General features: G+C 41.0%; 1 protein-coding gene across 2 annotated transcripts in view; it reads right to left on the bottom strand.

Moving 5' to 3' along the window:
- RELN (reelin) overlaps positions 1-12,643 on the bottom strand; it is an 865,607-nt gene that overhangs the window by 306,055 nt on the left and 546,909 nt on the right. For both annotated transcript variants that reach the window (XM_073619618.1, XM_073619617.1), the window contains exon 20: positions 10,380-10,616. In XM_073619618.1, the coding sequence (XP_073475719.1) occupies positions 10,380-10,616 (237 nt within the window). The remainder of the gene's footprint in view (positions 1-10,379; positions 10,617-12,643) is intronic.

The following is a 12,643-nucleotide window of genomic DNA, read 5'->3' on the forward strand; positions in this document are numbered from 1 at the left end:
AAATAAACCCCTCTGTCTCATCCCTGTAACAGCAAGAAAGCTTTTCTGTTGAAAAACAACCAACCTATTGGCTGGATTTCCAAATGAAAATATTGTAGAAGAAAGACAACCTAAAATACACCCATCACATCTAAGAATTGGTAAGTTGCAATATAATAAATGTTTGCTTTGGGGTTTAATAATGCTTTAAAACTATCTCCCTATAATTCCTTTAAAGTTTACCTCCAGGAAAACAGTTGAACATGTATAAAACATGCGCATGATCTGCATGCATGTTTTACCTACAAAGGATTTTAAAAATTTACACAGCCAGTCCTGAGATTTAAACTGCCCTGCCAGATAGCGCAGCTATATTGGTGGCAGTACAGTTTGACACCAATCTGACCCGAATCTGTAATTGGACAAAGAAGCAGCAGTAGCAAACTGATGAGGTCATCTGTCTTACCCCTCTTTCTGTCAACATATGTGCTTAAGCAGAGCCTGATAGGATTTTGTATTAAAAAATGATGGTATTATACAACCTGTTCAGAGTTCTATCAGCATTATGAGAAGTGCAAAACAAAACATGTTTTACAATTCATTTTAGACAGTATTCACCTAAAATAAGGGGAAAAAAAGAACATGGTATTTTGTCTTCTCACTTAGATAAAAATTGATCAATTAATTATAATAAAATGAAAAAGGCAGCCCTTGCATTATATTTATCTCATTAAACTGCTTCAATTATTTATCTTTATTTGCTCACACCCTTTGTTCCTATTTGTATTTTTTAAATAGGTGATGTAGCAGGAGAAACCATATTAACACATTATATACTGTATACTGTTCTTGTAGAGCTTTTTAATAAGCTTATGCTGTGCTGTACCTCTTACCTCAATATCATAGACACAGTACTGTCAAAAGGCTTTCACCAAGAACAGTATGCTGTAACTAACTTTCTTGCAGCAATAATTCAGTAAGGATACTGACTGCAGTGTCTGACAAACAAAATTGATTCTAAAAGGAGAACGTATATACATGAAATACGATTCCAAAATTATTTCAGCATATGCAAGTAAAAACACTAAAAGAATGTTAAATTAACTTACAATAATCTCTAAATGACTGAAAATATGCCATAAATTACCATTCAAGAGTACAAAACAAATGCTGACACTATATTCTATTTTAAATCTAACACATGAGTAAACATTAGGTTTCCTAGGAATCATAGGGGTCTTTTTATCTTTAAACAATTGTGTTATTACAATGTGGAAGTAACTCCTGTCTCTAGTCTTTCCATTTGTAGTGGAAGCATCATAGAAAGAAGCACAGTGATTTATGACACACATTCTAATGAAAAAGCAATTGTCGAGGCTCCCTTGTGAGGATATGTTTTATGCACATAAATCTATGTAAAAGTTGGGTATGAAAAAATGCGAACCAAACGAACATACAGCTGGAGGAAAGTCGTAAGTATTAAACTACTGGCAATTTACTAGAAACCTGGAGTGACCTTGATACAATCCCTAGAGAAGAACAAGGTCAAACATGGATATATTTTCAGGCTTCTAAGGCAAGTACATTTTTAGACATCATCTTATGCAAAATGGGACTTGTTGGTAGGAGGTTTTGGTGATAAGAACCATCATATTAGGTCCCAGAGCTGTTTCAGGTGTATAAGCAATCCTTTTTGTAAAAATAAGAAATGCCACAAAATAACTTGGAGTAAAGTATAAAAGTTAAATCAAGCAAATTAAACAAAGTCTTTTATTTTGATCATTTGATTAAAAAAATTCAAACAGTTTAAGACAAGCCATGTTAAATCACTTTAATGAGCTGTGAGGACTTTCAGTAGACGATGCTCCTTCTCTAGCCTTATCACTGCCAGAGCAGTTTGCACAGTCACTTGTAATATTGGTTATTAAAACAGGAGATCTAGTGCCTCTTACACAAGTGTTACCTCTATTCCTGAGTAACTGCTATACACTCAACGTCTACCATAATATTTGGCAGCTTAGTACTAAATGTCCACATTATTTCTTTAAGTGTAGACTCGGCAGACTCTTGATACTTGAACTCCTTTTAAAAGCAAAGTACTTTATATTGAGTTGACTCTTAGATTAGTTATACCTTTATAAGCTTACGCATGACAGTAGTGTTATTGATATATTTCCTTGCTTTTTGCTTCATGTGGTGATTACCTTTGAAATGATTTTTAATAACATCCAACCTTATCAATGCATCCATATGCACATTTTATATCTGAAACAAAGCCATTATGATCATCAAGTTTTAGAGTATTATGCTACAATTCAATTTAATTCTGAGCTTTGAAATAAATTATTTATACAATATTGTAATTGTGATGCTAATATAATAAAATCATATTTATAAACTACCTTTGGCAATTTAAACCATGGCAAATAGAAATTAATTCCAATTAATTAAGATCTCAGAACAAAAGAGGTGGTTCCAGCACCTAGTAGGTAAATATGACATGAATTTGTGTTGAGATTAGCTTTAGGTTTTAGTGTTGAAGCAGAAATGTACTCGCTCAATGAACATTAACCATTTTTAATCCTTATGCTGCTTGCCTTAGTCAATAGATAGGAGGGTTTATTATATTTACTTGTTTTAAACCCTGTTCGGTTTGCACCAGAACTTGGGACCATCACGAAAGTTCGGAACTGAATAACGAACCCCACTGAAGTCTACAGGACCCGAACGTGAAAAATCAAAAGTGCCCATTTTGAAGGCTTATACACAAGTAATTGGGCATACAATGGTTATGGGGGTCCAGGTACTGCCCTGGGGGACATGTATTAATGAAAAAAAAGTTCATAAAAACTTAATTTTTAAACGAGTAGTGATTTTTTGATGCTTAACGTGAAAGTATAAAAATGAAAAATTCCTTTCAATATGGTGCCTGGGGGGTCCCCTTAGTCCACCTGTAAAGTGGCACATCTGCACTGTGTACAGAAGCTGCTGCAGCAATAATTTCATTAATAAAGCCCAAAAAATGACATTTTCCCTGCAAGCTTTCTTTATTTTTTAAGCAACGGCTTGGGGAGCCAGTCTGTATGATGAGGTCATAATGTAGTGCACGGGGAACAAGATTAGAGATTTTTTTGTATAAATTCTGGTGTCTCTACCACAGAGTTTGGATTTTTACTTCTGTAACGGGTGAGAAAAAATTGTTCTTTGGGTATTAGTGGTGCCTTCACACGTAACCCTATAGAGGTACTCTTGATGAAAGCAAGAATTGGCCTTGTTGTCCATAATTGTAATGATATGCAACTGTCAAACAGGTGCAGAAAAATTGTTCTTTGGGTGTCGGTGGCGCCTTCACACCGTAACCCTATAGATGAAAGCAAGAATTGGCCTTGCTGTCAAAAATTGTAATGATATGCACCTGTCAAACAGTTGCGGAAAAATTGTTCTTTGGGTGTCGGTGGCACCTTCACACAGTAACCCTATAGAGGTACTCTTGACGAAGCAAAAATTGGCCTTGCTTTTAAAAATTGGAATGATATGCACCTGTCAAACAGGTGTGGAAAAATTGGTCTTTGGGTGTTAATTGTGCCTATGACCTACACCAAAAACATTCTTCCAGATGAAATAAACACCCACAACACTAGGCAGCCTAGAAGTCCTGCAGAGATTCCACATCCCAAAAACACTTAATCTGCGACATCAGCATCAGGGGCTTCATAGCTGCTGGTAATCCAGGACTGATTCATTTTGATAAAAGTCAGACGGTCCATGGAGTCTGTGGACAAACACGTTCTATCATCAGTAAGTTCGAAGAGCACGCTGGATGCAGGGCAGCCCAGCAGCTCAATAGCATACTGGGCAAGTTCTGGCCAGTGGTCTATTCTCATGACCCAGTAAGCCAGTGGATTGTCGACTGGAAAGCTCTCCATCTCTGTTTTTGCCCCTATATAATCGTCCACTATGTCATGCAGACGCTGCTGATGGGATGTGGAAGCTGACAGCCCTGGGCGATGAGGAATAAAAAAATTCAGAAATGCATCACTTAGGCAACCGCCTTTTCCACCGCTCCTCTCTTGACCAACAGAAGCATCAAAACTACGTTTTCCACGACACTGTAACCTAACAGAGTTGGGAAAAGCATTCAATAAACTTCTCTTTAAGGTGTCCTCAAGAGATTTCATCTTCTGCACTCTGTGGGGACGGGATGAGTTCTGAGACTTTCCCATTGTAACGGTGGTCAAGGAGGGTTTCCAATCAATAGCGATCATTTTATGCCACGTATTCTTCTTTCGCAGGCTTTGAAGCATGAGGGGGCCCATGCACTGCAAATTTGCGGAGGCACGAGAAGCAGACCCCTCGGGGTCACTGAGGATTATATATAACAAATAAACCTGCGCTAGCAATTTACTAAAAATAATTGATTAACTGTACCAAAACCAAATCATAAATAATCTATACAAATACTAGTGAATGTGAGAAATGTGTAAAAAATATTGATAATATATACCATACACAATTAGCCGCACACTGGGTGAAATCGTGCATGAAATGCACTAATAAGGAAAAAATATACAAAGTGAAAAAGGACAAATCGCAAATATATGTGATGAACAAGCGCAACTATGAAGTGATATAGTGTCATTAAACTAATACAAAAATTATATAAAATAAAAGCACTCTCATAAATAGTGAATGACAATGAAGTAAGCCTCTAAACAATTATAGACGCCAAGTAAAAAAATGAAGCAAAACAGTCAATTGCATCCAAATTTACAAATGATGGAATATCCATAGCTTTAAGAAACTCCTTCACAGAAGGGACAGATGGCAGACTTCCAGCATATTCATCCGCAGGATGATAAATGGCTACCGATATGCTGATGTTAAAGATGGTTGGGACCATAGAACTCGTGTTCCACCAAAAAAAAAAAAAAAAAGAAGGGAAAAATATATGGCATAAAACCTTAGGATATCATAAGGTCACCTGCGCATATATGCGCTACTCACAAGACCGGCATGCAGAGCAGGCATTCAGATAGTTGGTCGGTTCGCCGCTGATCGGCGTGCGTTCCACCAAAACAGGAAGTGATGTCACTGGTACTGGTTAGCAGGCGTAGGCAGGATGTTACGTCGACGCGTTTCGCCCCTCCCCCAGGGCGTTGATAACGCCCTGGGGGAGGGGCGAAACGCGTCGACGTAACATCCTGCCTACGCCTGCTAACCAGTACCAGTGACATCACTTCCTGTTTTGGTGGAACGCACGCCGATCAGCGGCGAACCGACCAACTATCTGAATGCCTGCTCTGCATGCCGGTCTTGTGAGTAGCGCATATATGCGCAGGTGACCTTATGATATCCTAAGGTTTTATGCCATATATTTTTCCCTTTTTTTTTTTTTTTTTTTGGTGGAACACGAGTTCTATGGTCCCAACCATCTTTAACATCAGCATATCGGTAGCCATTTATCATCCTGCGGATGAATATGCTGGAAGTCTGCCATCTGTCCCTTCTGTGAAGGAGTTTCTTAAAGCTATGGATATTCCATCATTTGTAAATTTGGATGCAATTGACTGTTTTGCTTCATTTTTTTACTTGGCGTCTATGATTGTTTAGAGGCTTACTTCATTGTCATTCACTATTTATGAGAGTGCTTTTATTTTATATAATTTTTGTATTAGTTTAATGACACTATATCACTTCATAGTCGCGCTTGTTCATCACATATATTTGCGATTTGGCCTTTTTCAATTTGTATATTTTTTCCTTATTAGTGCATTTCATGCACGATTTCACCCAGTGTGCGGCTAATTGTGTATGGTATATATTATCAATATTTTTTACACATTTCTCACATTCACTAGTATTTGTATAGATTATTTATGATTTGGTTTTGGTACAGTTAATCAATTATTTTTAGTAAATTGCTAGCGCAGGTTTATTTGTTATATATCATCAAAGTGTAAGCACTTTTATCCTGCAGCTGCAAGAGGATTTTTAAAGATCACTACATTACATTAATTCATTTGCGAGCGCTGTTTTATATATAATTTTTGCACTGAGGATTATAGTATCTGGAACTGCCTCCTCCCAGCCACATAATACTCCCAAGGGTTCTGCGTATGGAAAACCATCTCTTGCTGTTTGACATATGTCTTCCTCTGCTTCAATGCCTCCGAAACTGCCAGAATCCTCCTCCTCTCTCCTCTTTTGTGTTCTGTGGCACAGGAACAATTGTGTCTGCATAAAGTGGGCTTGAGAGGAAAAGAAGTCCTCCTCTTCATCCTGCTGCTCTGCCTCGAGTGCCCTGTCCATAATGCCACGCAGAGTCTGCTCCAGCGGGAACACAACAGGGATTGTGTCACTGATGCATACATTGTCACAGCTCACTATCCTTGTGGCCTCCTCAAATGGTGATAGTACACTGCATGCATCCTTTATGAACAGCCATTGGCGTGGGGAAAAAAAGCTGAGCTGGCCTGAGCCTGTCCTTGTGCCATACTCACACAGGTACTCAGTGACAGCCCTCTGCTGCATATGCAGCATTGTCAAAGTGCCACCTGGTAGGCATGTCACAAATCAGGCAGTTTGCGGGTAGGTGAAATTCCTGCTGAATTTCAGCCAACCGAGCCCTGGCTGTGTATGACCGCCTAAAATGGCTACAGACTCTTCTGGCCTGCTTTAGCAGATCCTCCAACTATGGGTACCTATTTAGGAAACACTGCACCACCAAATTGAGGACATGTGCCAGGCATGGCACGTGTGTCAACTTTCCCTGTCTAAGGGCAGACAGGAGGTTTGTGCCATTATCACACACCACCATTCCTGGCTCCAGCTGGCGTAGCGCGAACCACCTCTGGGCCTGTCCCTGCAGAGCTGCTAGAATCTCTGCTCTGTTGTGGTTCCTGTCCCCTAGACACACCAGCTGAAGCACTGCATGGCACCTTTTAGCCCGACTCAATGAATAGCACTTTGAACGCTTAGGGGGTACTTAAGGTTCATAGGACAATTCAGCAGAGGAGGGCATGGAGGAGGAGGAGGGGGTAGAGCTGACAAATTTGACATCATCACCAGCTGTATGGAGACGTGGGGGCACAACAATCTGCAGCACTGAGCCTTGTCCTGCATCCTTCCGAGTTGAAAGAAAAGTTACCCAGTGTGCTTTGAACAATATATATCCTCCCTGCCCATGCTTGCTGGACCAAGCAGTAGCAGTAACAGTAGCAGTAACAGTTAGCAGTAACGTGGACTTTGCAGCTGACTGCATTGCCCATTGATGCTACAACATTGCCTTCCATGTGATGGTAGTGAGATGGAATGGCTTTATGTGAAAAGAAATAGCGACTGGGAACCTGCCATTGTGGTACAGCACATTCTGCAAATTCACGGAAGGGGGCAGAATCCACCAGGCGAAAAGGCAGATGTTGTAGAGCCAGCAGTTTTGACAAGCTTGCATTTAGACGCTGGGCATGTGGGTGGCAGGGACTGTATTTTTTTTCTCGCTGCAGCAGATGGGGCAGAGAAATTTGCTGGCTTTAGTCTGCAGCTGGTGGTGTGCTGCTGGCAGATGTGCTGCAAGGACCTGGGACACCCTGCGCTATACCATCATCCCTCTCAGTGGAGGCTGCTAAGAGGTCATGAGGTATAGCAGGGACAGACTGAGGTGAGTAAGGAGGGACAAATTTGTGTTACATTTGTGTGGCTTTTAGGTGCTCTTGCCAATGGGCTGAGTGGTGGGATGTTAAATGCCTTGTCAAGCATGTGGTACCCAAATGGTTGGTGTTTTTGTCTCGCTTGATGCGCTTAAGACAAAGTTTGCAAATAGCAACTGTGTGATCGGCTGCACATGTACTAAAAAAGGCCCAGACAGCTGAGCTGTGGGAAGTGGACCGGGAGATAACAGCTCCACAATGTACTAGAATAGGGTGGCTGCTCTCTACTCTTCCATGATGGCTCTATCCGGCACCCAAGTCGAGTCAGTGACCTCATCATCATCATCTCCTCCATCCTCATTACCACTGGAGATGACTTGGCAATACGCTGTGGCTGGGGGAACATGACTGTCAATTTGTGTACCAGTGTTATCCCCTCTCTGTAGGCTCATGTCCCTGCCTTCCTCAACCTCAGAGTCAGAACCAACATCTGAATCGAGTATTGGCTGTGCATCGTCAAGGAGCAAGTGGCTGATGCTGTGTTCAAATAACTCCGTTGACTCCTCCATGCCTGATGCTGGGGCTATGGCAGGAATAGCTGTGGCCAAGGAGGCAGGTTTTGCCACTCTGGCAGCTGCAGGGAACTGCGCACTAGTCTCTGCTTGGGTGATGGAGGATGAGGACGGTTTAGTAAGCCAATCCACCACCTCCTCTGCATGCTGTAGCTGGATAGCATGGGCAACATCACTAAACAGAGGAAAAGATGCCCTGCCTGAGGACTGAACAAGTCCACCTTTGCCTGTTATTATTATTATTATACAGGATTTACATAGCGCCAACAGTTTGGGCAGCACTTAACAAAATGAAGGCAGACATTACAGTTACAAAACAATTTGGTACAAGAGGAATCAGAGGGCCCTGCTCATTAGAGCTTACAATCTAAAAAGTGAGGGTCAAGTGATAAAAAAGGTAATAGCTGTGGGGATGAGCTGATGGAGGAAGTAAAACAGTGTATTAGTTAGAAGCAGGGTAGGCTTCTTTAAAGAGAAGGGTTTTTAGGGATCGTCTAAAGACGGATAGATTAAGGGACAGTCGGACAGATTGAGGTAGGGAGTTCCAAAGTTGCCTGTGGACACATTTGCTGCTGGCCCCCTTATAGTGCCATGGGAACGTGTTCCTCTCCTTGCTGTCCTCCCAGACATGATGTGGGGGGTGCTTATTAACAATGGGGTTTATTTACTAAAGGCAAATCCACTTTGCACTACAAGTGCACTTGGAAGTGCAGTCGCTGTAGATCCGAGGGGGACATGCAAGGAAAATAAAAAAAACAGCATTTTTGCTTATACATGATTGGATTATAAAATCAGCAGAGCTTCCCCTCATTTTAGATCTTCCCCTCAGATCTAAAGCGACTGCACTTCCAAGTGCACTTGTAGTGGATTTGCCTTTAGTAAATCAACCCCAAAATATAATAAAGATGTGTAAATGTGTATATGGATGCACTTTAATCAATGGAAAGTGGTGTTTGGTGCACTTTAATTTGAGTATTCACGACACAGACACACTCCACGGATACACTATAACATACTGCAATATACAAACGTGCAGTAACGCACAGAACTATATAGCGTTAAACTTGCAGTAATGCACAGAATTATAAGGCGTTAAACTTGTAGTAACACAAAAAATATATGGCGTTAAACTTGCAGTAACCCAATGAAATATACAGCATTAGACTTGCAATAACGCACAGAACTATATTGCGTTAAACTTGCAGTAATGCAATAAAATATACTGTGTTAAACGGTCACTACACTCACACTGACTGAACAATCCCTACATTCACACTAATGTAAAGATGAATGGTGGTCACTACACTCACAATGACTAAACTATCCCTACATTGACACTAATGTAAAGATAAATGGCCGCACTACGCTCACAATGACTGAACTATCCCTACATTGACACTAATGTAAAGATGAATGGTGATCGCACTACACTCACACTGAACTATCCCTAGATGCACACTACACTGACAATAGAACCAGAATATAACACTATAGCACACTAACGGTTTAACAGCACTGGACAGACCCCTGTGTTCAGTATCTCTCTCTACGCCGCTATCACACTACAAATGGCCACTATGGAAAGTATACTTTTATAGTGTGGGATGGGATTAAGAGCAATGAGCCATGATTGGATACTCATCATGACAGTGTCCAATCATGGCTCTGACAGTGCTCTGTCCCTATAATTCGGTTGTTCAGAGAGCTTCCGAACAGCCAACGTTCGGCTCAAACTCATGCTCGGGCCGAACTGTACGCCCATCCTTATTTGGGATAGACTTTGGGAGTTTAAACCTGCAATCTTCCTTTATTCCCTTATTTATATAGGCTATTGCCAGTTTTACACTGAACATTTTTCCTGGACTCATAGCAACAAATTAGACTCTGCATGCAAAAAATCTATAATAAAACTAAACCCAGACTTAGTTTCGAATACCAGAATATTCATTAAACACAGGATAAGTTTTGTCATCTTAAACTGAGCATCAGATAAGGTTGTACATATTAGAATTAAAAATTACTAAAATTTTATAGCTCTTATTCTTTACCTATCAAAGGTTGAAAACTGAAAATTTGAAAATGAAAAATTTGAATAAGTAATATAGTCACAAAAACATTATATAATATCAAAGAATATTAAAGAAAAACTAGTCAGTGTTACATATCAATATGTAAGTCTTACCATAGTGTCCAATCATGTCCACAGTATGGCTGCACATTTCCCAAGTAAAAACCCAGAGACTGAGTAACATCCACTAAGTTAGTGAAGTCCAAGCTAATACTGTTAAAGAGTACAGATGTCATAATGATCTCATCAATGGCCCACACATCTTCCCCTTGTCCAGAATGGTACGGCTGCCACCATCGAAACTGAATTCCAAATTGTTTGGCTTCTTCAGGCAGTTCCACAGATATTATCCTGAAAAAAAAAAATCACACTTCAACTGTAACAGCTTGAGCAATGATTAAAACATATACATTACAATAAACAGTATGTGCTAGAAGGTTAATGTGTTTCAAATGATTTGTGTTCTACTGCATATGTTATTGCTTTACTTTTAATTGCACGTCTATTTGTATTTTCTCTTATTTAATCTTTAAAGTGGAACTTCACCCAAAACAAGAAGTTCTGCTTGTTTTTCTCCCCCCCTCCTTTTTGACATTTGGCATGTATCAGAACCAGGTATCCACTCCCACTTCTGCCCAGATCACAACGGCGATCCGAGCGGAAGTTCACAACCCCAGCCCTCTCCCCCTCTGAAAGTTGCCAGACATCATGTAATCTTGCAGCCATGTGCCTCTGATCTCCTCTGCAAGTTTCTTTGTAGTGACAAGAAACATTAAGCCCAGATGGCTATGTGCTGCCAGTTATTCAGGGCTGTGAGTGGAATAGTTACTGACGTCATCATTCACAACAACACAGGCCAATAGTAAATACTCTACTGTCTCTGCCCTGCTGGTGGTGGGTGGTGGTCCGGGTTCAGTCTTTCTCCTCACCTGGCAGAGAAGATGAGAGAGGGCACAAGGCTGCAAGGCAGAGCTGCAGATATTCTGTCTGACAGCTTTCAGATATGGAGGCAGGGGTTGTGTGGGCCTTGTGTGACCTGTCTGTCATGCCCGCTCTCTTCCGGTGCTGTCAGATAGAATTTTGCCTCCTTCTTCTAGCTCTGTCAGACAGAAGTGGGAGGAAGAGGGTGAGCTTTTTGCTTAGAGTTGAATAGAATCAAGTGTGATGTGACCTTTTAAAAAAAAATCTTTTTTTTTTTATGTGTTTGGTTAGGTGTTTCAGGGTTTATATTCTTTGGGAGGTAGATTTTCTATTGCTAGGGCCCTTAGATGGGCCAAAGCTGCTGGCAGCTCTGCAGACACAGGTCAAGAAGTGGCCAACATCACGCCATCTTCAGCCAGGCAAGGTTGTGTTTGAAGATAGCTTGCTGGCTGTCCTGTTGCAGGGAAAATTCATGTATCTTGCCTGGCACATGTTTTTAACCTAGTGGTGCTATGGCTCATCACAAAATATCAGGCTTTTGGGAGATCCTTTTTCAGGCCACCAGGGTAAGTGGACACTTTAGATCAGAGGTCTCCAAATTATGGCCCTCCAGTTGTTCAGGAACTACAATTTCCATCATGCCTAGTCATGTCTGTGAATGTCAGTTTTACAATGCCTCATGGGACGTGTAGTTCGGCAACAGCTGGGTGCCGTAGTTTGGAGATCCCTGCTTTAGATAATTGTATCTAGCCATAGCTCACCTAAAAGAATTTAAGCTGCAACACCAGCTGCCTGTTAACTGTTTTTGATTCCCCAAGCACTGGAGATTAAAGCTGACCATGCTGCAGAAATGTGCCATCAATGATAACTTCTGTAATTATGGCACGAGGATCAGCTCATCAATTAGGACACTTGCAGCATTTTGACACTTTTACCAGAGGCAACCAAAATGGTGAGCCACGATTAAACGGAGTTATAAATACATTCTCTCTTCGGTTCCTCATGAAGCATACACTCATACACTGTGTAACATAATAGTCCAGGAACTGGAGACACAGTATCAGTAGAAAGGGAAGGACCTTTCACCATTCCAGGGTCAAAAGGATAATTTGCCTGTAACCTCTATCCCTGTGAGGCAGAGTCAGCTAGAGACTGAGAAATACATGGAAGAGGAGAGTTGGGGATGCTAGAGGGGGTGGCAGGAAATGGGACTTTCTGGGGGACATTCCACCTCACTTAAACCCCACGTAATGTACCTGGGTGGGGTAAGATTGTTAAAGACAGCGACTAGGGGTCCTCTGCTGCAGGCAATTCCTGATGTATGTTTTTTTTATGTTGAAATGATTGAGCAAGGATCCTAGAATTTTGGTAATAAAAGATAAAAAGGGACTACTACTGGGGTGGCAACCTACTAGATACCTGATACAAGCGTAAAATGTCTGATCTGTTGCCAAAAT

This window comes from Aquarana catesbeiana, linkage group LG03, assembly GCF_042186555.1.
Source record: "Aquarana catesbeiana isolate 2022-GZ linkage group LG03, ASM4218655v1, whole genome shotgun sequence".
Taxonomy (NCBI): Eukaryota; Metazoa; Chordata; class Amphibia; order Anura; family Ranidae; genus Aquarana; species Aquarana catesbeiana.